Below are 27,035 nucleotides of genomic sequence, written 5' to 3'. Positions count from 1 at the left end.
ACTAGGAAGCAGCTTTCCTTCTAGAACCGATAGATATCCCTCATTGATTACTTACACTTTGATCTTCCAGTTGTTGTCTGCCCCTGTTCCCAAGCACAGACTAGTGCTAGTAGTAATGAAACAAGCACTAAGTATGTACCAAGAAATAGGAAGCAGTTTTCCTTCTAGAACCGGTAGATATCTCTCATTGATTACTTACACTTTGATATTCCAGTTGTTGTCTGCCCCTGGTCCCAAGCACAGACTAGTGCTAGTAGTAATGAAACAAGCACTAAGTATGTACCAAGAAATAGGAAGCAGTTTTCCTTCTAGAATCTGTAGATATCTCATTAATTACTTTCCCTTTGATATTCCAGTTGTTGTCTGGCCCTGGTCCCAAGCACAGACTAGTGCTAGTAGTAATGAAACAAGCACTAAGTATGTACCAAGAACTAGGAAGCAGCTTTCCTTCTTGAATCTGTAGATATCTCATTAATTACTTTCCCTTTGATATTCCAGTTGTTGTCTGCCCCTGGTCCCAAGCACAGACTAGTGCTAGTAGTAATGAAACAAGCACTAAGTATGTACCAAGAAATCGGAAACAGTTTTCCTTCTAGAATATGTAGATATCACATTAATTCATTTCCATTTGATATTACAGTTGTTGTCTGCCCCTGGTCCCAAGCACAGACTAGTGCTAGTAGTAATGAAACAAGCACTAAGTATGTACCAAGAACTAGGAAGCAGTTTTCCTTCTAGAATCTGTAGATATCTCATTGATTACTTACACTTTGATATTCCAGTTGTTGTCTGCCCCTGGTCCCAAGCACAGACTAGTGCTAGTAGTAATGAAACAAGCACTAAGTATGTACCAAGAACTAGGAAGCAGCTTTCCTTCTAGAACCGATAGATATCCCTCATTGATTACTTACACTTTGATATTCCAGTTGTTGTCTGCCCCTGGTCCCAAGCACAGACTAGTGCTAGTAGTAATGAAACAAGCACTAAGTATGTACCAAGAAATAGGAAGCAGTTTTCCTTCTAGAACTGGTAGATATCTCTCATTGATTACTTACACTTTGATATTCCAGTTGTTGTCTGCCCCTGGTCCCAAGCACAGACTAGTGCTAGTAGTAATGAAACAAGCACTAAGTATGTACCAAGAAATAGGAAGCAGTTTTCCTTCTAGAATCTGTAGATATCTCATTAATTACTTTCCCTTTGATATTCCAGTTGTTGTCTGCCCCTGGTCCCAAGCACAGACTAGTGCTAGTAGTAATGAAACAAGCACTAAGTATGTACCAAGAAATAGGAAGCAGCTTTCCTTCTTGAATCTGTAGATATCTCATTAATTACTTTCCCTTTGATATTCCAGTTGTTGTCTGCCCCTGGTCCCAAGCACAGACTAGTGCTAGTAGTAATGAAACAAGCACTTAGTATGTACCAAGAAATCGGAAACAGTTTTCCTTCTAGAATATGTAGATATCACATTAATTCATTTCCATTTGATATTACAGTTGTTGTCTGCCCCTGGTCCCAAGCACAGACTTGTGCTAGTAGTAATGAAACAAGCACTAAGTATGTACCAAGAAATAGGAAGCAGTTTTCCTTCTAGAATCTGTAGATATCTCATTGATTACTTACACTTTGATATTCCAGTTGTTGTCTGCCCCTGGTACCAAGCACAGACTAGTGCTAGTAGTAATGAAACAAGCACCAAGTATGTACCAAGAAATAGGAAGCAGTTTTCCTTCTAGAATCTGTAGATATCTCATTGATTACTTACACTTTGATATTCCAGTTGTTGTCTGCCCCTGGTCCCAAGCATAGACTACAGCTAGTAGTAATGAAACAAACACTAAGTATGTACCAAGAACTAGGAAGCAGTTTTCCTTCTAGAATCTGTAGATATCCAATTAATTACTTTCCCTTTGATATTCCAGTTGTTGTCTGCCCCTGGTCCCAAGCACAGACTAGTGCTAGTAGTAATGAAACAAGCACTAAGTATGTACCAAGAAATAGGAAGCAGTTTTCCTTCTTGAATCTGTAGATATCTCATTGATTACTTTCCCTTTTATATTCCAGTTGTTGTCTGCCCCTGGTCCCAAGCACAGACTAGTGCTAGTAGTAATGAAACAAGCACTAAGCATGTACCAAGAAGTAGGAAGCAGTTTACCTTCTTGAATCTGTAGATCTCTTTAATTACTTTCCCTTTGATATTCCAGTTGTTGTCTGCCCCTGGTCCCAAGCACATACTAGTGCTAGTAGTAATGAAACAAGCACTAAGTATGTACCAAGAACTTGGAAGCAGCTTTCCTTCTTGAATCTGTAGATATCTCATTAATTACTTTCCCTTTGATATTCCAGTTGTTGTCTGCCCCTAGTCCCAAGCACAGACTAGTGCTAGTAGTTATAATGAAACAAGCACTAAGTATGTACCAAGAAATAGGAAGCAGTTTTCCTTCTAGAACTGGTTGATATCTCATTGATTACTTACACTTTGATATTCCAGTTGTTGTCTGCCCCTGGTCCCAAGCACAGACACTTGGGGGTCAGAACCTGTCCCCCTCCCAATCCGCCCCTGCCAACCTTCAACCAATATATTTTCGCTTTTTAAATCAAACTGAGCACATGTCTCGATCATACAACAACTTCTGTTACCATCTCAATATGTTTAAAAAATCTCCCATATGCTATCAATGCTCAGAAAAACTAAAGACAACTTACTCCGAGCGTTTTCAACACAAACTAGCTTGTCCAAGGAATAGGAGAATAGATCCCAGCTTGATGTCAAATTTACTACATAGAGCCGGGACACAGACAACATCGTTAGTGGTTAAAATAAAAATACTCGCCTAAGATGTCAACTGCCACGGTGGCCGAGAGAGTACAGACGCTGGTTCTGTGAGTTTAGTTTTGGGCAGGGCCGCGGGTTCGCTCCGCGCTATGGGCGATCTTTTTTTTTTCTTTTTTAGTTATTTTTTTTATATCTTGAGAATATATTGTTTAAAAAGAAAATGAAAATATTATATTAGAAAAAGAAAAAAAAAGAATGCCCGAAGCGCGGAGCGAACCCGTGGCCCTGCCTAAAAAAGTTCTTTCAAACCCAGCGTCTGTACTATCTCAACCATCGCGGCTGTTGACTTTCTAAGCAAGTATTTTTATTTTAACCACTAACGATATCGTCTGTGTCCCGGCTCTGCGTAGTAAATTTGACTGCGCAACATCAAGCTGGGATCTATTCTCCTATTCCTTGGACAAGAAAATCGTGTTTACATTGCGAAGTAAGTTGTCATTAGTTTTTTTGAGCATTGATAGAGTATCGGAATTTTTCAAACATGTTGAAATGGTAACAGAAGTCGTTGGATGATCAAGACATGTGCCCAGTTTGTTTTAAAAAACAAAAATGTATTGACTGAAGGTTGTCAGGGGCGGCATTGGAGGGGAGGGTGCTGACCCCCAAGTGTCTGTGGTCCAAAGCACAGACTAGTGCTAGTAGTAATGACACAAGCACTAAGTATGTACCAAGAACTAGGAAGCAGTTTTCCTTCTAGAATCTGTAGATATCTCATTAATTACTTTCCCTTTGATATTCCAGTTGTTGTCTGCCCCTGGTCCCAAGCACAGACTAGTGCTAGTAGTAATGAAACAAGCACTAAGTATGTACCAAGAAATAGGAAGCAGTTTTCCTTCTTGAATCTGTAGATATCTCATTAATTACTTTCCCTTTGATATTCCAGTTGTTGTCTGCCCCTGGTCCCAAGCACAGACTAGTGCTAGTAGTAATGAAACAAGCACTAAGTATGTACCAAGAAATAGGAAGCAGTTTTCCTTCTAGAATATGTAGATATCACATTAATTACTTTCCCTTTGATATTACAGTTGTTGTCTGCCCCTGGTCCCAAGCACAGACTAGTGCTAGTAGTAATGAAACAAGCACTAAGTATGTACCAAGAAATAGGAAGCAGTTTTCCTTCTAGAACCAGTAGATATCTCTCATTGATTACTTACACTTTGATATTCCAGTTGTTGTCTACCCTAGTGCCAGCTGTATTTTAAGTTCTTGTATTTCAGTCACTGTGCCTAATGTTCCTTAATTTAGCTCAGTCATGTCCAGATACCTTCCTTTCATGTTTTGCAATTAAAACAATCATTCTATTAATTGAATGTAAAGAGTGATTATTATATTTTTTAGAATTGAAAAAGAAGAAAAAAATAACGGTGTTTACATAAAATATTGTATGATTTTAAATGATTTATTCCAAGATGCTTAAATATATAAAATTCAGTGCTTTAGAAACCGAGTTTGATACTGGAATGATGAATTTGGCAGTAGTATTTATACAAAATTAGGAATCTGCCATATGTTTAGTGATATCTGACCAGAGTCAGTCCCAGCTGACAGTCCAAGCCTACATGTATATAATTCACTGAACCATAACACTTGATTGACAGATGAGATGATCAGTGTGGTTGTTTGTTAATTGAGTGATTAGTTGTTACCTTTGATTAATCCAGTCATAGATCAATGTTTACCTGTGTGTTTTAAGGTGATAATTGAATTGTTTGAATGTGATATGGTGAACATTGTTGATGTATAACTATCATAAAATTTGATCAAATATATTCAAAGGAGAATTTTATTATTTTATTTAAAAAAAATGAAACAGGAAAAAAATACAAAGAAATGTCATTTAAAGAATCAGATCTAATTTTATAATTGTGATTAAATTTCCTTTTGCAAGGCTGGTTTTAGACCATCCAAAAAATTTGCAAATTGGAGAAATAGAAATACATAGAGAAAGCTAAAGATATATGAAAATAATGTATCTCGATTTAAAGTGACAAAGTCTTGATAAGTTTTTGTTTTTCCAAGAGAAGAAAATTTGTTGTTATTTCCTCGAAATATGCAAAAAAGACGTCATACAGATGAATATTATTTAAAAACCAGTTGTAGTGTTATAATGGTGATTTTAATTATATCTCTCACACCGCTGTGTGGTAGGAGACATATCGATTTACTCTTGTCTGTCTGTGTGTGTGTCCATTCGTCTGTCACAAATCTTGTCTGCACTCTATGTTGAATATTTCTCACCCGATTTTCACTAAACTTGAACAAAATGTGTTCGACCATAAGTTCTCGGCCAAGTTCAATAATTAGCCAAATCGGCCCAGGCACTTCGGAATCATGGCCCTTGAATTACCGAAAATCGGCATTTTTACTCTTGTCCATGCTCTAAGTCAAACAGTTCTCATTTGATCTTCACCAAACTTGAACAAAATGTGTTTGCCAATAAGTCCTTGTCCAAGTTTGATTACTAGACAAATCTCTTAAGACATTTCAGAATAATGGCCCTTGAATTACCGAATATCGGCCTTTTTACTCTTGTTCGCGCTCTAAGTCAAACAGTTCTCATCCAATCTTTACCAAACTTGAACCAATTGTTTTTGACCATAACTCCTTGGCAAAGTTCATTAACTAGCCAAATCACCTCCAGGTACTTCAGAATTATGGCCTTTGAATTAAGCAAAATCAGCCTTTTTACTCGTCAAAGTTATATTTGTAGTGAGTAAACAGTATTTAAAGACTGAACTTACTATTTAGATGATTAAGGGCAGTTGTGGGAGACTTGCACTTTTCTCAAAAGCTGTTCTAGTTGTTCATGATCTTTTGCAAGGCTGGTTTAGATCTTCAAAAAAGATGAAAATTGTAGAAATAGAAACAAGTAGAGTAAATTAAAGAAATAAAAAAAGTGCTTTATTCATGCTGTTGATACCAGATTAAAGTGACAAACTTTCAAGTTTTTTTGTTTTTTTTTAAAGAGAAATAATTTTGTTATTTTTTCTAAATTATGCAAAAAAAGAGGTCACATAAATGTTGACTGACATTTTGTATGGCAAATTCAGTCATAAAATACATGTAAGCAATACTGTATTTAATTTTGGTTGTGTGTTTAATAAAATTAGCTAGTTTGCGAAATGCTGAAGTTCCCATTTCAACCAGACTCCTGCATACTCAAATTCAAGCTAAAATATATAAAGGCTACTCCTGCATACTCAAATTCAAGCTAAAATATATAAAGGCTGAACGGTCCAGACTGGGGATAGGGGTGGGGATAATGTCTTATCATTATGTTGTTTTATTGGTCCTTGTAATCACTTAACTTAAGTGACCAAAAAGCATGTAATTTCTGCCATTGTTTCTTTACCCAAAATTTTTATTAAAATCCTTCTGAACATTTTGTTTTTATAAAAGTAAGTCAGACCGCTAAATTTTTGCCCATTTTCAAAGTTTTTCCCCTGGCTGAGGATGGATTGCATACCCTGTTGATTTACATATGTATACATGTGTGCACTGAAACGCTTCTTGAGGGTATGCCAAAACATTTTTTGCATATTTGAAGCAAAACAGTTTGTAACAATATAATTTTGATGTATTTTGTACAGTTCTTATGTTTTCATTTTGGAATTATTCATGTATGATAATGAAGTGAAAAATTTAGCAGGAAAATGATGTTTTCAGATCTGCAAAAAATGGGATGCAATATTATTATGACGTTCAGTAATGTTAAAAATCTCTAACAGTTGCTGGACCTGAAGAAGACTTTTAGCAGCCTGCATTTTAGTCAAGTCACATGAGGAGAGATTTTACTACACTATTAGAAATTTTGAAGTCTAATTGTCTATAATATGTTTTCTTTTAAAGAATATTTTAAATTTCTAAAAAAATCAGCTTTAATCTTGAGGAAGCCATTCAGATGGCTTATGGAAGGTCATTGGTTCTACCCAGGTGCCCACCTGTGATGAAATAATGCACTGACTGATCAGCTATGTATTAGGTTATAAGTTATAGTCATTATTTTTACAAATTTCATAGTTCTCAATAAAAAATCAATGGCCAATAGTTATATCCTCACATTTTATCTTAATTTTTAAAACAAACTGAAACTTTAGCGGAAAGTGATTATATAAAAAAAAAAAGACATGGTAGTTTGATTCATTTTGATCAGTTGAAAAATTTCATTGAAAAGAAATCTGATTCGATGCTGATCATTTACATTAGATATATCTGAAACCTTTACAATAAAAATGTCTTTTTTTAGCTCACCTGAGCAATGCTCAGGGTGAGCTATTGTGATCACGCTGTGTCCATCATGCGTCTGTGCGTCCGTCCATGTGTCCGTCCATCGTCAACAGTTGTGTTTAAAAGACATCTCCTCCATAACCACTGAATGGATTTTTATTAAACTTGGCATGAATGTTCCTTGGATGGTCCTCTACCAAAGATGTTCAAACGGTTTCGCTTGGTTGCACACAGGGGCTGCCAGAGCTAAAAATAGAAAAATCCTCAAACGACATCTTCTCCTAAACTGATGGTCAGATTTTGAAATAATTTCACACAAATGGTCCTTATATAACCCTCTATCAAGATTGATCAAATTATATTGATTCGTCAAAAAACATAGCTGCCAGAGGGCGTGGTAACTTTTCCCTATATGTATATAGTGGAAACTTTAAAAATCTTCTTGTGTGAAACTACTGGCCGATTTTAGTATAATTTTACATAAGTGGTCTTTGTGTGACTCTCTACCATATTGTTCAAATTATTTTGATTTGTCATAAAACATGGCCCCCAGAGAGCGTAGTCATTTTTCCTTATATGCATAAAGTGGAAACTTTAAGAATCTTATGTGAAACTGCTGGCCCGATTTTAGAATAATTTTACACAAATAGTCCTTATGTCACCCTTTACCAAAATTGTTCAAATTATACCGATTTGCAAAAAATATGGCTGCCAGAGGGCATGGTCACTTTTCCCTATATGTATATAGTGGAAACTTTAAAAATCTTCTTGTGTGAAACTACTGGCCCGATTTTAGTATAATTTTACACAAATAGTCCTTGTGTGACCCTCTACCAAAATTGTTCAAATTGTTTTTATTTGTCAAAAAACATGGCCGCCAGAGAGCGTAGTCATTTTTCTTTATATGCATAAAGTGGAAACTTTAAAAATCTTCTTATGTGAAACTGCTGGCCCGATTTAAGAATAATTTTACACAAATAGTCCTTATGTCACCCTTTACCAAAATTATTCAGATTATACCGATTCGCAAAAAACATGGCTGCCAGAGCGCGTGGTCACTTTTCCCTATATGTATATAGTGAAAACTTTAAAAATCTTGTGTGAAGCTACTGGCCCTATTTTAGTATAATTTTACACAAATTATCCTTGTGTGACCCTCTACAAAGACTGATTAAATTATTTAGATTTGTCAGAAAACGTGGCTGCCAGAGGGCGTCGTCACTTTTTAGCTCACCTGTCACGAAGTGAGAAGGTGAGCTATTGTGACCGCTTGATGTCCGTCGTGCATCAACAATTTCTAAAAAAATCTTCTTGTTGAAAACCACTGGGCAGAATTACACCAAACTTCACAGGAATGATCCTTAGGTGGCCCCCTTTCAAAACTGTTCAAAGAATTGAATTCCATGCAGAACTCTGGTTGCCATGGCAACCGAAAGGAAAAACTTCAAAAATCTTCTTCTCAAAAACCAGAAGCCCTAAAGCTTAGATATTTGGTGTGAAGCATTGCCTAGTGGACCTCTACCAAGTTTGTTCAAATCATGACACAGGGGTCAAAATTGACCCAGCCCCAAGGGTCACTTGACTTTACATAGGAAAATCTTAAAAAATCTTCTTCTCAAAAACTAGAAGCCCTAGAGCTTAGATATTTGACATGTAGCATTGCCTAGTGGACCTCTACTAAAATTGTTCAAATCATGACCCCGGGGTCAAAATTGACCCCGCCCCAGGGGTCACTTGATTTTACATAGGAAAATCTTCAAAAATTTTCTGAAAATAAACCAAAAGGCCTAGAGTTTAGATACTTGACATGTAGCATTGCATAGCGGACCTCTACAAAATTTGTTCAAACATGACCCCCGGAGTCAAAATTGACCCTGCCCCAGTGGTCACCTGATTTTACATAGGAAAATCTTCAAAAATTTTCTTAAAATAAACCAGAAGGCCTAGAGCTTAGATATTTCACATGTAGCATTACCTAGTGGAACTCTACAAAATTTGTTTAAATCATGACCCCACCCCAGGGGTCACTTGATTTTACATAGGAAATCTTAAAAAAAAATCTAAAAATAAACCAGAAGGCCTAGAGCTTAGATATATGACATGTAGCATTGTGTAGTGGACCTCTACAAAATTTGTTCAAATCATGACCCCCGCTGGAGTCAAAGCTGACCCGCCCCAGGGGTCACTTGATTTTACATAGGAGAATCTTCAAAAATCTTCTAAAAATAAACCAGAAGGCCTAGAGCTTAGATATTTGACATGTAGCATTGCCTAGTGGAGCTCTACAAAATTTGTTCAAATCATGACCCCGCCCCAGGGGTCACTTGATTTTACATAGCAAAATCTCCAAAAAAGTTCTAAAAATAAACCAGAAGGCCTAGAGCTTAGATATTTGACATGTTGCATTGCGTAGTGGACCTCTACAAAATTTATTCAAATCTTGACTCCCGGGGTCAAGATTGACCCCGCCCCAGGGGTCACTTGATTTTACATAGGAAAATCTTCAAAAATTTTCTTAGAATAAACCAGAAGGCCTAGAGCTTAGATATTTCACATGTAGCATTGCCTAGTGGAACTCCACAAAATTTGTTTAAATCATGACCCCGCCCCAGGGGTCACTTGATTTACATAGGAAATCTTCAAAAAATTTCTAAAAATGAGCGATACAGGGCGATCATGGCCCTCTTGTCCTTATATATGTATAGGGTAAACCTTAAAAATCTTCTTGTGTGAAACTGCTGGCCCTATTTTAGAATAATTTTACACAAAATTAATAGTCCTTATGTCACCCTCTACCAAGATTGTTCAAATTATACTGATTCGTCAAAAACATGGACTCAAGAGGGCGTGGTCACTTTTCCTTGTATGTATATAGTGGAAATTTTGTGAAACTGCTGGCTGGATTTTAGAATAATTTTACACAAATAGTCCTTGTGTGACCCTCTACCAAGATTGATCAAATTATTTTGATTTGTCAAAAAACATGGCTGCCAGAGGGCGTGGTCACTTTTCCCTATATGTACATAGTGGAAACTTCAAAAATCTTCTTGTGTGAAACTGTTAGCTCGATTTTAAAATAATTTTACACAAATGCTTCTTGTGTGACCCTCTACCAAGATTATTCAAATTATTCTGATTTGTCAAAAAACCTGGCTGCCAGGGGGGCGTGGTCACTTTTCCCTTTATGTATACCATACTTGTCCAAATTATTGCCCTAAGGTCAAAAGATGGCTACACCCCTGTGTCTGACATGTACTTACTATAGGCTTTTATGTTTGAAAATCTTCTTCTCTGAATCAGTAATAGCTAGAGCCTTGATATTTGACATGTGATATCAGATTTGTAATGTCTACCATAATTTTTCAAATTATTGCCTTAGGTTCAAAAGTGTGTGTGACATCAATGCCCCAGCTAGCTATTTTTAGCAGGGCGCATCGCCCGTTCCGCCCTGTTGCCCTGCCAGGCACCCTGCTCGTTTTACAATCATTATGTCTCACCCGTGTCCGTCCTTCCGTCCGTCCGTCCGTCCGTACGTCACACTTCATTTCCGAGCAATAACTGGAGAACCATTTGACCTAGAACCTTCAAACTTCATAGGGTTGTAGGGCTGCTGGACTAGACGGCCCCTATTGTTTTTGGGGTCACTCAGTCAAAGGTCAAGGTCACAGGGACCTGAACATTGAAAACCATTTCCGATCAATAACAAGAGAACCACTTGACCCAGAATGTTGAAACTTCATAGGATGATTGGCCATGAAGAGTAGATGTCCCCTATTGATTTTGGGGTCACTCCGTCAAAGGTCAAGGTCACAGGGGCCTGAACATTGAAAACCATTTCCGATCAATAACTAGAGAACCACTTGACCCAGAATGTTGAAACTTCGTAGGATGATTGGTCATGAAGAGTAGATGACCCCTATTGATTTTGGGGTCACTTCGTCAAAGGTCAAGGTCACAGGCGCCTGAACATTGAAAACCATTTCCAATCAATAACTAGAGAACCACTTGACCCAGAATGTTGAAACTTCATAGGATGATTGGTCATGAAGAGTAGATGACCCCTATTGATTTTGGGGTCACTCCATCAAAGGTCAAGGTCACAGGACCCTGAACATGGAAAACCATTTCCGATCAATAACTAGAGAACCACGTGACCCAGAATGTTGAAACTTAATAGGATGATTGGTCATGCAGAGTAGATGACCCCTAACGATTTTAGGGTCACTCCATTAAAGGTCAAGGTCACAGGGGCCTGAACATTGAAAACCATTTCTGGTCAGTAACTTGAGAACCACTTGACCCAGAATGTTGAAACTTAATAGGATGATTGGTCATGCAGAGTAGATGACCCCTAACGATTTTAGGGTCACTCTGTGAAAGGTCAAGGTCACAGGGGCCTGAACATTGAAAACCATTTCCAATCAATAACTTGAGAACCACTTGACCCAGAATGATGAAACTTCATAGGATGATTGGTCATGCAGAGTAGATGACCCCTAACGATTTTAGGGTCACTCTGTTAAAGGTCAAGGCCACAGGGGCCTGAACATTGAAAACCATTTCCGATCAATAACTTGAGAACCTCTCGACCCAGAATGTTGAAACTTCATAGGATGATTGTTCATGCAGAGTAAATGACCACTATTGTTTTTGGGGTCACTCCGTTACAGGTCAAGGTCACAGAGGCCTTAACATTGATAACCAGTTCTGATCAATAACTAGGGAACCACTTGACCCAGAATGTTGAAACTTCATAGGATGATTGAACACGCAGAGTAGATGACCCCTATTGATTTTGGGGTCAGTCTATTAAAGGTCAAGGTCACAGGAGCCTGTTCATGTAAAATCATTTTTTGGAAATAACTTGAGAACCACTTGACCTACAATGTTGAAACTTAAAAGGATGATTGGACATGCAGAGTAGATGACCCCTATTTATTTTGAGGTCACTTGATCAAAGGTCAAGGTCACAGGAGCCTGAACAGTGACTTGAGAACCACTAGGCCAAGAGTGTTGAAATTTAGCGGGATGACTGGACATGCCAAGTAGATGATCCCTATTGCAGTCAACCATCAGTGTCTCTTTGACTTTCGCTCCTGACCCCTATTGACTTCTTGCCTATAGGACTTTGCATTGGGGGAAACAGGCGCTTTTTTACAAAAGCATTTTCTAGTTCATTTCCTTTTTAGCCAACCTTCCCTTTTTTGCCTCCGTGGTTATAATAAACTGCTTTATTGCATCTTTTTATCGAGTGATGCACGCCGGGGGGCATTGACATAATTGGCAAACAATTACCTGCTGTAATCAGCTCGATTTAGTCAGCTACACCAGCATTAAAATCACTGAAGCTTAGTGTTAAAACAATATCTAACCAGTCTGAAAATTATCTTCATTTTCGCGCCACCTGTCAAACTGTACTTGGTTTTCGGTAACCGTAACAGCAGTAAATGTCCGTTTATACACAATTAAAACTTAAGTCCAGACAACAGACATTTAAATCTAATTGATAAAAATCGACCACAATCAAATTTAAATAGGAAAATTTTTTACCTTGATCATTTTAAAAGTTTTGAAATCGGAAAGAGATTGTCGTCTGCTGTATAAAATTGCCGATTTTTCGTGAACATTTCTTTGAAATTATTTTAATATATAAGATGTAAGGACAGTGTAAAATTTTATGTCAGATACTGTAAAATGCTGTTAAACTGTCTTTGCATCATAATAATTTTTCAAAAATATTGTTTAAAAATGAGTTTTAGAAAAGTGTAACCATACCCGGATATAAAATTTTGGATACCCGTAATACGTATGTTCTGTTAGAAGTGCTAAACTTTCATTTAGTCTGTTGTAAGTTAAAAACTTTGCCTTATTTCATTTATTTAAGTGAACGTTTAAACTTTATCTTCTGTATGTTACACATATAAATTTATAAATATCAAGTACATGGATCGAGAAGATATGTTCTGAAATTTTACAAGTAAAATGGGCCTAAACAAAAGTTATCAAAATGTTAAAGCAACAGAAATGATTTCAAGCTTTTATTTCTTTAACGCACAGATATTGTTATTAAATAAACAATTACAAAGGCCCGGATTCAGGGCCGAGCCAAGGGGCCCTTTGCCTCCCAGTTGGCTGAGATGTGACCTATACTCATCAAAGATGCATCCTACTGTTTTGACAAAAGAATTTTTTTCTTCTCAAAATTAAAACCCAGAAATGCACCAGAGGCCACCATTTCATACCTGTATTTCAAAATGTTCTAGGGGGAGAGCCCCCTGACCATCCAATCAAGAGGAGAGTAACATACCCCTGCAATACCTCAAAATTTAAACCTAAAAATGCACCAGAGGCCACCATTTCATGCCTGTATTTCAAAAATTTCTGGAACTGCCAAGTAAAATACGAGCAGCAGCATTCTTAGTATACTAGAGATGACAAACCTAGCCTATCAAAGCACAAAGTATGCCTTATACCATGCCTAAAGTGTGCCTAATATAATTCCAAAAGTATGCAAAATTCCTTGGCTAAAGTGTATGTTAAAATGCACCTAATGCATGCACCAGTTACAATTTTTTGGACAGGGAGGTGGGGAGCACGCCCCCCTCCCCAGAAGAGACCTTTTCATTGCCAGCACCCTGCCCTTTTTTAATTCTAGCTGGAGCACTGTGACATGCATGTAATATAGGTTAACATAGAAGAAACCTCACTCTGTACTTATATAAGCACACTTGAAGCCTTGTACACAGGTGAGCGCTTTAGGGTTAATGACCCTCTTGTTTTCTTTCTGACAAAATTGTAACAAAATGAAAAGTAAGAGTGAAGTCCTTCATTATTTTCTTGTGTATTTGTAGAGTGTATGTCCAAGTTAGAACCATGTTTTACTTAATATTTTGAGTTAACTTTTATGCTTGGAATTTCTTTTTTCTGTAGGATGAAAATTCTGAACAGAATTCGCAAGTGAGAATTGGCTGTCTGTACCTGTATCAACTGCACAACCAGTCTGATAGTCCACAGCTACAACTTTGTACCAGTCTAGATATGCCAGGAATTCTAGATATAAAGTGGTCATACCAGGTTCTGCTGGGAAGGCCTTGTTTTGCTGTTGTGAATTCAGTTGGTCAATTGAAAGTTTTTGTTGTAAAAGAGGACAGCACAGTTGTCATGGTAACAGAAGAGCAACTAGACACAGAATGCTTGGGATTGTCTTTAGAATGGGATAATATGTTAAGTTCAAGGTATAAAATCCACATCTACTGTATAGGTTTGTGACAGTCTAGTAAACTTTCAATTAAAATGTTCACAGGCTGTTTTGTGCCTGCAATAGTTTGTTATTAAAGGAAAATAACTGTCTTCTAGTGTTGAAAAATGAATATATTTTAAGGAAAAACACAGGAGCTGACATATCCTATAACTACTATCTGTAAACCTGCCCACTTAGCGCAATAAAGAGAGTGAAGAACTCTGATGGCATAGGAATTAGTTCAATCCTCAGGTGAGGCTTATGTTGTCCGTGACGATTTGAAAAAGAACATTGTGCCTGAAATTGTTCATCCTCCATATCTGATTCATATGGGGAAGTTGGCAGTTACTTGTGGAGAACAAATGAAATACTGTTGACTTTAAACAAAAAAACAAAGACAACTGTCTGTTATTTCTTTTAAAATGATATTTCAATTGTTGTCCCAGGTTTTGCCTGCAAGTCAGCTCCGTACAGTGAGCACAACACTGTCAATACAGAGGTCATTTTGCTTTTTCCCTGGGCAAGAAGAATGTTCCACTTTATGATTGGACTAAGCTAGTACCGGTACCAAATACAGGAATCCAAGAAAATGTTGAAAAAAATGAATTATACAGACTAAAACTGTTACAAACTACAGTCTTCTTTCATGTGTGGAAATTGATAGCTAGTCAGAATTGCTTAGAATATTTCAGGTTTTCCTAACAAAGAAAAGAAAGCTAAATGTTTTCTATATAGGGATGCACCCAGAATAGTGAGTTCAGACTCTAAAGGTTGCCTACATGTACACCAGTTATGTGACAGTTGTCTGAAGGAGCTGGTTTCCTGGAAGGCTCATGACTTTGAAGCATGGATTTCTGCCTTCGACCAATGGAATACAGACATTGTTTATTCAGGTAAGACAGAATTAAGATTAGCTAATTACCACAGGTCAGGTGAGCAACTATGGTCCCTAGAAAGAACCTCTACCTTTTATATCATACTTTGAACAAAGCGTACAGTCAATAAAACATATAACAATGTTTAAGAAATGCCACCAGACAGAGACAATTTTTAGTTTGTTCATGCCATACCATGGTTATAAAATGTAAGAAAGGAAAAACAACAGTTCTATTTCTGTGGGCAGCAATTAGCTTGTCTGAGCCCCAAATACCTTTCTAATTGTGTTTCATAGCCCGCTGGCTTAACTCAATAGGGAGAATACAGATCTACAGATCGCAGGGTCATGTGTTCTATCCCTGGGCGAGGCATATGTTCTCCGTGTCGATTTGGTAAAAGACATTGTGTCTGATAACATTCGTCCTCCACCTCTGATTCAAGTGGGGAAGTTGGCAGTTACTTGCGGAGAACAGGTTTGTACTGGAACAGAATCCAGGAACACTGGTTAAGTTGACTGCCCGACGTTACATAACTGAAATACTGTTGAAAAACGGCGTTAAACCCAAAACAAAAAATCAAAAACTGCGTTTTATAACAACTCAACATTAGCCATCCACCAAATGTTACCCTATTAGCTTACTGTAGAATTTTTTTTTGCACATTGTATATCTTTCATGACTTCGTAGTTAACAGCTCTATACATACTATTATGGAAAGAATTTGCAACTCTGCAGGGAAACAGGAAGAGTCTCTGATGTTCCGGGAGATTTCTGTTGCATTTTGGTAGGGCAGATCTTGTCTGTGACAATTTCACTGTAAGAATATATGTGTATAGTCTTTTTTTGATCTCATCTATTTCATGGATGGAAGTTATCAATTTCTTGTGAAGAATTTTATTGAGGAATTAAGGATACAACTTTTTAGTATCAGCAATACTTGTGGATGATAATGCAGAACCTTCAGTTAAAATGGCACTGTTTTGATTGTTGCTTTGAGTGGTATAAGTACTCTTAAAAAGGAGTTTTAGTGTTTTCCTTCCAACGCTATATTGATGTGATAATTTTATTTCAATTTCATAGAGTATTGAAAGTATAATATGTGTTTTTAGCTCACCTGAGCACGAAGTGCTCAAGGTGAGCTATAGTGATCGCCCTGTGTCCATCGTCGTCAGTCGTCCATCCGTCGTCGTCAACAATTTGACTGTTAACACTCTAGAGGTCACAATTTTGGCCTAATCTTAATGAAACTTGGTCAGAATGTTACCCTCAATAAAATCTTGGACGAGTTCGATATTGGGTCATCTGGGGTCAAAAACTAGGTCACCAGGTCAAATCAAAAGAAAAGCTTGTTAACACTCTATTCTAAAGGTCACAATTTTGGCCCAATCTTAATGAAATTTGGTCAGAATGTTACCCTCAATAAAATCTTGAATAAGTTTGATATCGGGTCATCTGGGATCAAAAAATAGGTCACCGGGTCAAGTCAATGGAAAAGCTTGTTAACTCTCTAGAGGTCACAATTTTGACCCAATCTTAATGAAACTTGGTCAGAATGTTACCCTCAATAAAATCTTAGACGAGGTCAATATTGGGTCATCTGGGGTCAAAAACAAGGTAACCAGGTCAAATCAAAGGAAAAGCTTGTTAACACTCTAGAGGTCACAAATTTGGCCCAATCTTAATGAAACTTGGTCAGAATGTTACCCTCAATAAAATCTTGGATGAGTTTGATATTTGGTCATCTGGGGTCAAAAACTAGGTCACCGGGTCAAGTCAAAGGAAAAGCTTGTTAACACTGTAGAGGTCACAATTTTGGCCCAATCTTAATGAAACTTGGTCAGAATCTTACCCTCAAGAAAATCTTGTACAAGTTCAATATTGGGTCATCTGGGGTCAGAAACTAGGTCACCAGGTCAAATCAAAGGAAAAGCTTGTTAACACTGTATAGGCCACATTTATGACTATATCTTCATGAATCTTATTCAGAATGTTAATCATGATGATCTCAAAATCCAGTTTGAATCTGGGTCATGTAGGGTCAAAAACTAGGTCACCAGGTCAAATCAAAGGAAAAGCTGGTTAACACTCTAGAGGCCACATTTATGACTGTATCTTCATGAAACTTAGTCGGAATGTTAATCTTGATGATCTTTAGGTCAAGTTCGTATCTGGGTCATGTGGGGTCAAAGACAAGGTCACTGGGTCAAATCAAAGGAAAAGTTAGTTAACACTTTAGAGGCCACATTTATGACCATATCTTAATAAAAATTGGTCAGAATGTTAATCTTGATGATCTATAGGTCAAGTTCAAATCAAGGTCAGGTGGGGTCAAAAACTAGGTCACCAGGTCAAATCAAAGGAAAAGCTTGTTAATACTCTAGAGGCCACATTTATGACTGTATCTTCATGAAACTTAGTCGGAATGTTAATCTTGATGATCTTTAGGTCAAGTTCGAATCTGGGTCATGTGGGGTCAAAGACAAGGTCACTGGGTCAGATCAAAGGAAAAGTTAGTTAACACTTTAGAGGCCACATTTATGACCATATCTTAATGAAACTTTCTTGATGATCTTTAGGTCATTAGGTCAGGTGAGCATACAGGGCCTTCATGGCCCTCTTGTTTGAGGTACAGCCTTGAAATTTGAATGACCTGTACAGTTTTGCATACCAATCTTAAAACTGACTTTCAGTGACCATGAATGTGACCTACTGACCTACTTTCAAATATTTTAGCATCAGTTTGCCATTTGAAACATGTGGCTCATATTACTCAGGTGAGCGATTTAGGGTCATCATGATCCTCTTGTTTACAAGAATTAGTGCTAGAACCACATAGAATTTATGATAATGGACTAGGCATATAACTCTCCAATTTTTGCTTAATTTAAAAAAAATATTTTTTTTTCACTTTTCTGCTGGCAGTTGCAAAAATACGACAAATATTTTTATTTCAAAGGACCAGAAGAGTGCTGCTGAGTTTTCAAATGTTTTTTATAAACCTTTTATATGCAGTCCATGCATTTTCATTACATACCATTGACTTGTGTACAATATTTTTGAAAAGCTTGGCTAATTTTTATTATACTGCAGAAAACTGATGTATGATCTTCAAACTAACGCTGTATTTTTGTTACAGGTGGAGATGATTGTAAACTAAAGGTATGGGATCTGAGAGTGGGTACACACTGTCCAACATTAACCAGTAAAAGGTATGTTCCATGATAAATCTGCAAATCATTCTGATGTTTATTTTTTTGCCAGTTTGAAAATAGAATACAATAGGACATCCAACTAGGGCAGGAATTATTAGTTCAATCACTGACTAGCTTCTCAATCGTTTTGCCCTCACCAGACAAGGTTTGTGGGGGCTATCTAAAAATGTCTTCTTTCTGTCCCAATTGTCTCAAATTGTTTTCCCCGAATACCTCTGGAATAGATAGAAATATTATTCAGAAACTTAAAAGAGGCTTGTAAGATGATTAGGCAAGTTCACACATTCCAATATTTTTCCCTTTTCTTTTGCACTTGGAAAATGTTCTGTCTCAACCTGATTAATTTTCCTTGAAAATCTCTGAAACCAATAATCATTGTAATGAAACTTAAAATATTTGTCTCAAGCATACATGTGATAAGTTCAGAATCCCAAAACTGGAGGTTTGCCATTTTTCAGCTGGAGTTGGGGTCTCAAAACTGGAGGTTTTTTATCGACATAAATTAAGCGCGGACACATAACTTAGAGGCAAAATCCAACATTTTTGGCCACACAATAATGTATATAAGTCTACGGGAGACAATCAAAATCCCCTTGATCAAAATCCCCTTCGCTGAAAAATGACAGGGTGTTACAAAATCCCCTTCATACTTTTGCAGGGGGTATCATAATCCCCTCTGTGATTTTTACTGATTTCATTAAGTTCAAATACATCTATATACAATTTAAAAGTCTATTGCATAAAACACGTAAATACAATGCATTTAGCAAACATAATATAATTTGGAGCACTGATATCTATATATCTATAATGAAAATCACAGAGGGGATTATGATACCCCCTGCAAAAGTATGAAGGGGATTTTGTAACACCCAGTCATTTTTCAGTGGAGGGGATTTTGATCAAGGGGATTTTGATATACACTCTAAGTCTACACCAGAAGAAACAATCCTCATAACTCTTGATTTGAATTTTGACAGAGTTATGCCACTTTTTAACTTCATTTTTTTGTTAAAGTTTTATATAATGTCTAATATCTCTGTTACATACAAAGCTATTGCCTATTATGCCCCTTTTACTGGCAAAGCTTTAATTCAGAGTCAATCACAGAAAAGTCGAGCATGCTATCTTACAGAAGCTCCCTTTTGTTCTAACTTTAAACTTTCTTAACAGATTAAATTTGTAGAAACAAAGTCTCAATTTAGGTCTGAAATGAAGGTGAAGATGCATTAACATTATTCTACTCGAGGACTTAAAAAAAACGAAGCTCTAAATTGGTCTGAATACAACTCATATATTATGTAAATTCCTAACCCCACCCACTTTCGTATAAAAATAGAAAACAGAAATGCATCAACATGTATTTACCCTTACCAAAATAATGTAGATTGATGTTATCAAATAAATGAGTGTGTGTTTTCATCCAATTTTCAATGAAATAAGTCCAATTTAGTAGCAAATTAATTTGGTAAACATTGGAAGAAAATGACGTAACTCTGTAAAGGGAAACAACACTCCTGTTCTAAAAATAGTAATGGGTTGGTTTTTCCAACAATTATTTATGTGATTTTACCGAGCAAAATTTTTCTTTGAATAATCAAAATTCATTTCTGTTGGGAATTATTTCTTATGACTGGGAGTTTTTTGCTTCAAACTGGTAAAAATTGGAGCTTAATTGGCATTGGGAATGGGCAGATATTCGGCCCCGTGAAACAGGTGGAAAAGGCCATGCTTGTCTAATCCCTTATCAAAACAAACAATTAATAATTCACCTGTGAAAAACAACTCTTTCTTCCAGCTATATGTGTGTCAAACAAGTATAATACACAACAGTCCGTGACACTTTGATTTACCGTGTAAACATGTTTGGCACTCCTCGGTAATTATCAACCCAGTCATTTTTTTTTTTTTTTGAAAAGCGGGAGAAAAATGGTTTTGGTCGGGAGACAGGAGGCAAGGTGAAAAAATCGGGATTTTGACCCTCCCGCGCGGGAGATCACATGTATGGTCTCAAGGATCATAAAACAAGTTAACACACTTGTCAAATACTCTGATTTTTCTATTGACAAAACTATTTCCTTTTTACTGTTAGAAAATGTCCATTTCTGTCCATCCCAAGATTTCCTTGACTGTCTCTATAACCTTTACAAATGTTATTTTGGAACTTTTAAACAGGCTTGTGAGGCAAATGCACATACATGGTTTCACAACTTTGACTTTCATTTGACTTAATCATTTCCCTATTTACATTTACACATCTAGTTCCAAAACTCTGAAACAAATGCAATGGAATTTCACATAAAACTGAAGTTGATATAACTGGTGTAGATTTTTTTTTTCGCATTGAAAATCTTTAATACTTTTAATTGCAAAATGTTCACCATTTGTTTTGATTTGTTCACTTGTTTTGAAAATTTCTGACTATAACTTTGACTTAATTGAAGAGAACTGAATGAAAACTGTGTATAGGAAAGTTTTAAATGGCAAAAGAGGAATTGAAAAACCTTCCAGACAGGACAGGCAACTCATCTAATGTACATATGTTTGTCTACACCTTCAAATGACATCTCCGCCGAAACATACGGTGGAATGACGTCTCTGCTGAAACATAAGGTGGAAATTGGTGAAACTTGGTGTGGATGTTCCTTGGATTGTAATCTACCAAAGTTATTTAAAGAATTTTATTCCATGCTGAACTCTGATCACCATGGCAATGGAAAAGTAATCATTTGATGATCTTCTGAGAAACCAATTACTAGATTTCAAAATAATTTGACAGAAATGCTCCTTAGATGACCCTTGAGCAGTATTGTTCAAATAATTTGATTCTTTAAAAAACATCCTCTAGAGGGTTTGGTCACATTTCCCTTCATGTATAAAATATTCTTGTCAGAAACTTCAACTTAAATCTTTTCAAAACATTACCCACAATATAATTTGAAACTAAATTTGAAACTGGGTCATCTAGGTTCCAAAACTAGGTCACAATATCAAGAAATAGAAAACTTTGTTAACAATCTAGAGGCCTCACTTTCTGTTTGTCCTTCATAAAACTTTTATCAGATTGTATGTCTCTGTAAAATCTAGATTCAAAACAGGATTACCAGAGGTCAAAAACTAGGTCACTAGGTCAAAGTAATTACCTGTGGTGGATGAACAACTGATAACTCCTTCTTTAACTTAAGTAGTTCATTTCTAATGTTCACCAAACTACGTCACAATGTTTATGGGTTTTATATCTTGACTACCGGTAAGTTTGATAACCAACTAAATTGTCCCAAAAACTTATGGCCCTTGAATTATGAAAGATTGTGAAAATTGACAGTGTCTGCCCTCCAATTTATGTAGTTTGTGTCCAGTGTTCACCATACTTGGTCATAATATTTATGGATATATTATCTGGGCTAAGCTTGATAACCAACTGGTTCCTCCAAGTCTCTCTCGTGTTATGGCTGGCTGGATAGAATTTGTTGTTCTGGAGTTATGCCTTTGAAATAGTCGAAATTGAGAAAGTTGACAATTAGTCTGCGCAATCAGTAGAGTCTTTTAAAAATTGCAGTGCCTGTAAGAAGTTTTTGTCATCAATTCCTGTTTCTTCCTAGGAAATAAATCATCTTTCATTGCTATTTGAAACATAAATTAAAAGAGAACTTGATAAATTAAGACAAATCTTGATATTATTTGAGTTTTGTATTTTAATATGCTTTATTGTGTTGATGTTAAATGTAAAACTATTATGTAATGTATACCTCACTTATTTTCATTAACATACTGATATGTCTTACATGTTTTATTGATTGACATTCAACCTGTATATGTAATTACAGCATTGCAGAATACTTAATAGCTTCAAATTGCATTTCATTTACAATATACTAGTATTACAAAGCAACATTTATGTTTGAAGGCATTCTATGGGTGTATGCAGTGTACAGAGTAGCCCAGTACATGAATATCAGCTTGCAACAGGAAGGTAACTTTGTCAGTCTCTCCTTTCTTTTTTTGGATATCACCCCAGTCTTCATGAGATCTATATAGCTCAAACTTACAGGAATGTATCACAATGCACATCTATTCAACAATTTGAATAAGACTTATTCTAGTCATTTGTTACAGTTTATTTTCAGATCAATGAATTTATTTGCATAACTCAGCACCCTCACTGTAAAGAACAGGTGTTATATTGTTTTGCTCATTGGTATGACTGTTGTTCTGTAAACCATATTGTCGCTATTAACACTTACCCTGCTATATTTCTATAATGGACTGGTCCATCTTCCAATTTGGGCAGTACCATTTATCATTTAAAGGGGTGTTTACTAAAAATTTACTGACTGTATAGCGAACAGTGCAGACCATGATCAGACTGCACGGATGTGCAGGCTGATCTTGGTCTGCACAGGTGGCAAAGGCAGAATCACTTGCCACCAGCAGGCTAAGGGTTAATCAGTAACTAGAGAATGCTTAGGCCTACTGTGGTCAAACCCTATAGGATGCTTGCCTGTTGTCATTAGATGACCTTTGTTGTTTTGGTGGTATTAAGTCGAAGGTCATTGTTACAGTGACCTTGATAGTGAAAGGATTATTGCCTGTAGTCAGTAGATGGCTTCGGCTGTTTGTAAGGTTAATGTCACTGGATACAAAATTACTACCAGGTTGCCTCCAACAGGTCATCATTGGTGTGGGGGCAAATGCAATCTGACTAAAATACATATCCTATTACGCTACGCATAGGATCTGACAACGAGCTATTGATAGCCTCGTTCTGACGACCCTTCCGCTGGCCAATCAAAAGATAACTTACAACATTCTGCAAGCTTTAAAAAGCCTTGGTTTTTGATATCTACAATTTTTATGTTGAAAGATGTTAGATAGCCGGTTAGCTCAGTCGGTAGGGCACTTGCTCTGTAAGCGAGAGGTCCCGGGTTCGAGCCCTGGATTGACTGCAAATTTTTCTTACTCTGACATTCGAACAAGTTGTCTGATTGGTTTAAATAAAAATAGATTTGTGAAAATAGAAATAGCAATACTGGAAATCCAAAATATACAGAAGACGAATGTGAATGGGTCGTTCTCAGATCTTCGTTTAGAAGATCAAGTACTTTAGTCAGATTGGGGGCAAATGGCTCTTTTTATTATTATGTTTTGATTTGGTCTATATAAATTAACTTCTTTTCACCATATTTTTATTATTATTTCTATAAATGGATGGTGCGGTGTCCATCGTCCACAGTTCACATAATCATTTTCTCCTGTAAAACTACTGGTCAGAATTACACCAAACTTGGTATGATGTAGCCTGGCAGGGTCCTCCCTCAGTTTTGTTCAAATAGTTCTGCTTGACCCCTTTTAGAAAAATCTCATGAACCACTTCACAGATCTTCATCAAGCATCATTATAAGGTCCTCTCCCATATTGTTCAAATGGCATTGCTAGGCCCCTTGAGGGGCAGATAGAGCTAAAAATTAAAATACTAATTTTTTTTCATGAACTGCTTACTGGATCTGCATAAAACTTTCAACTGTTTTAATGCTGTCTCTCAAGTTTGTTTAAATCTGGGCGTTTTGTTCATGTAAGGCGCTAAAGCTAAAAATACTCATGAACTGCTTGGTGGATCTTCATCAAAACTGGTCTGTAGCATAGATATAAGATCCTCTCCCAAATGTGGCACTTGGCCCCTTTAAGGGCTGCTAGATTTTACTAAACACGGTTCTTATCATTTATGATTCAGTGTGGCATATCTGTATTTAAGGTCAAACAGTCAAGGTCAGGTGAGCAGCTTAGGGCCACTATGACTGTCTTTTTTTATTTAATTAATTCTTCATTTTTCAGTTATGATGAGAACATATTACTATGGGACAGTCGCAATATGAAGCAGCCAGTGAGAGAGCTGGGTCTTGGTGGTGGTGTGTGGCGGATAAAGTGGGAACCAGCTAGTTCAGAATATATCCTCACAGCTACAATGTACAATGGTTTCCATATTGTAAACACTTCAGGTCGGTTGTTAACTCATTTTCATTTTTTTACAAAACATCTTTGGAAATGCACACATAGAATATATAAGGTTTTGCAGTTGATTTTTTTAGGATTATGGACCTTTGAACCTTCTTTCTGTTTAAAATACCTTAAAAGGGTCATGTAATTTAAAACCAGGATGAAAATTTTACTTGAAGGGACAAACACAAATAGACATGAGATTTAAGCAGCTAAAATATTTAATTACACAAATTACATTGAATTGCTATAGGTTTCATAAATTTGAATCTATCCTGGTGACAATGTATATGATTTTGGGGTACTATCTTTAAAAGTCTAGATTTATGGTCCCCCAGAGCACAGTTTTTGCCTGTCGCCCGTCGTCCATACGTCAACACTTCATTTCCGATCAATAACTGAGAACCATTTGACCTAGAACCTTAAACTTATAGGGTTGTAGGGCTGCTGGAGTAGATGACCCCTATTGTTTTTGGGGTAACTCCGTCAAAGGTCAAGGTCACAGGGGCCTGAACATTGAAAACCATTTCTGATCAATAACTAGAGAACCACTTGACCCAGAATGTTGAAACTTCATAGGATGATTGGCATGAAGAGTAGATGACCCCTATTGATTTTGGGGTCACTCCGTCAAAGGTCAAGGTCACAGGGGCCTGAACATTGAAAACCATTTCCGATCAATAACTAGAGAACCACTTGACCCAGAATGTTGAAACTTCATAGGATGATTGGTCATGAAGAGTAGATGACCCCTATTGATTTTGGGGTCACTCCATCAAAGGTCAAGGTCACAGGGGCCTGAACATGGAAAACCATTTCCGATCAATAACTAGAGAACCACTTGACCCAGAATGTTGAAACTTCATAGGATGATTGGTCATGAAAGTAGATGACCCCTATTGATTTTGGGGTCACTCCATCAAAGGTCAAGGCCACAGGGGCCTGAACATTGAAAATCATTTCCGAGCATAACTAGAGAACCTCTTGACCCAGAATGTTGAAACTTCAATAGGATGTTGTCATGCAAAGTAGATGACCCTTCGATTTTGGGTCATTCCATTAAAGGTCAAGGCCACAGGGGCCTGAACATGGAAAACCATTTCCAGTCAGTAACTTGAGACCACTTGACCCAGAATGTTGAAACTAAATAGGATGGTTGGTCATGCAGAGAAGATGACCCCTTACGATTTTGGGGTCACTCTATGAAAGGTCAAGGTCACAGGGGCCTGAACATTGAAAAACATTTCCGATCAATAACTAGAGAACCACTTGACCCAGAATGTTGAAACTTCATAGGATGATTGGTCATGAAGAGTAGATGACCCCTATTGATTTTGGGGTCACTCCGTCAAAGGTCAAGGTCACAGTGGCCTGTTCATTTAAAATCATTTTTTGGAAATAACTTAAGAACCACTTGACCTACAATGTTGAAACTTAAAAGGATGATTGGACATGCAGAGTAGATGACCCCTATTTATTTTGAGGTCACTTGATCAAAGGTCAAGGTCACAGGAGCCTGAACAGTGACTTGAGAACCACTAGGCCAAGAGTGTTGAAATTTAGCGGGATGACTGGACATGCCAAGTAGATGATCCCTATTGCAGCCAACCATCAGTGTCTCTTCGACTTTCGCTCCTGACCCCTATTGACTTCTTGCCTATAGGACTTTGCATTGGGGGAGACATGCGCTTTTTTACAAAAGCATTTTCTAGTTTAACATTAACTATTCTTCAGATGTGTATTTCTTTTGCAGCTTGTACGAGACTTAAGTAAAATGTGTTTTGTGTTATTTCAGGGACGGAACTGTCAGTTGTTTTGAACTATACAGAGCACCAGTCTATAGCATATGGAGCAGACTGGTGCCGAATTTCAAACAAGAATACATCCTCACAGTCTGGCTCTTCACCTGTTGATTATGTCATTGGAACTTGCTCCTTTTATGACCATACACTGAAATTATGGACATACAAAGATACTAATAAAGACAGATAAAGTTGATGTTTCTTTAGTTCTTTATTACGCAGTAAACAAATAAACATCCCTTGTAATAAACATGGTTGTAACAAATTTCGGTTTCTTCAGAATAACTTCTGATGTCCTCATTAAGCCATTCTTTGTTCTTTGTAAAACAGTTATGGTTAGCAAATTATTGGATATACAGAACACATTTCATAATCCAGTGTTAAAAAAAGCTTCCTGTTGGTTAAATAAATATAGGTGTGAAATAAAGAGTTGCATTGATTGTGTGTGATATGACAACACCATGACATTGGGCTGCTTTTGAGGTAGTGACGTTGCCTAGGAGACAATAAATATATATTGTGTATTTTCTGAAATGTGTAATTTAAATACTGGCATTTAATATGTTCATATCTGTCATAAAATGTATTTTTAAATTTTAGGAAAATGGGTCCAGAAATAAAGATATTAGAGATCTGGCTATTGTTTGAACACCCTTCATACTTTTCAGTCTTTACTTTACTGTGGCCTTGACCTATTGACTTGAAAAAACAAGATATGGGTCATCCTCAAGTGGTGCTTAAGCCACTCTGTAAACTTTGAAAGCTATAACAATTATACTTTTTGATGTAGAGTTGTTAAAATAAAAAAAAAATTAAGTTGGGTCCGTGTGATATTAAACTTTGAGCCAC

At 36.8% G+C, this 27,035-nt stretch overlaps 1 protein-coding gene across 1 annotated transcript; it reads left to right on the top strand.

Moving 5' to 3' along the window:
• Positions 1–13,955: 13,955 nt before the first annotated feature.
• Positions 13,956–26,382, top strand: LOC123563535 (diphthine methyltransferase-like). Its single transcript, XM_053532836.1, has 6 exons — positions 13,956–14,298; positions 15,039–15,196; positions 18,315–18,387; positions 22,298–22,363; positions 24,223–24,386; positions 26,180–26,382. Exons 1-6 carry the CDS (start codon positions 14,102–14,104, stop codon positions 26,374–26,376), a joined length of 855 nt encoding a protein of 284 aa, XP_053388811.1. The 5' UTR covers positions 13,956–14,101; the 3' UTR covers positions 26,377–26,382.
• The last annotated feature ends 653 nt before the right edge of the window (positions 26,383–27,035 follow it).

The sequence above is a fragment of the Mercenaria mercenaria genome, chromosome 2 (genome assembly GCF_021730395.1).
Source record: "Mercenaria mercenaria strain notata chromosome 2, MADL_Memer_1, whole genome shotgun sequence".
Taxonomy (NCBI): domain Eukaryota; kingdom Metazoa; phylum Mollusca; class Bivalvia; order Venerida; family Veneridae; genus Mercenaria; species Mercenaria mercenaria.
The sequence above is the reverse complement of the archived record's forward strand: the minus strand, read 5'-3'. Positions and strand labels throughout refer to the sequence as shown.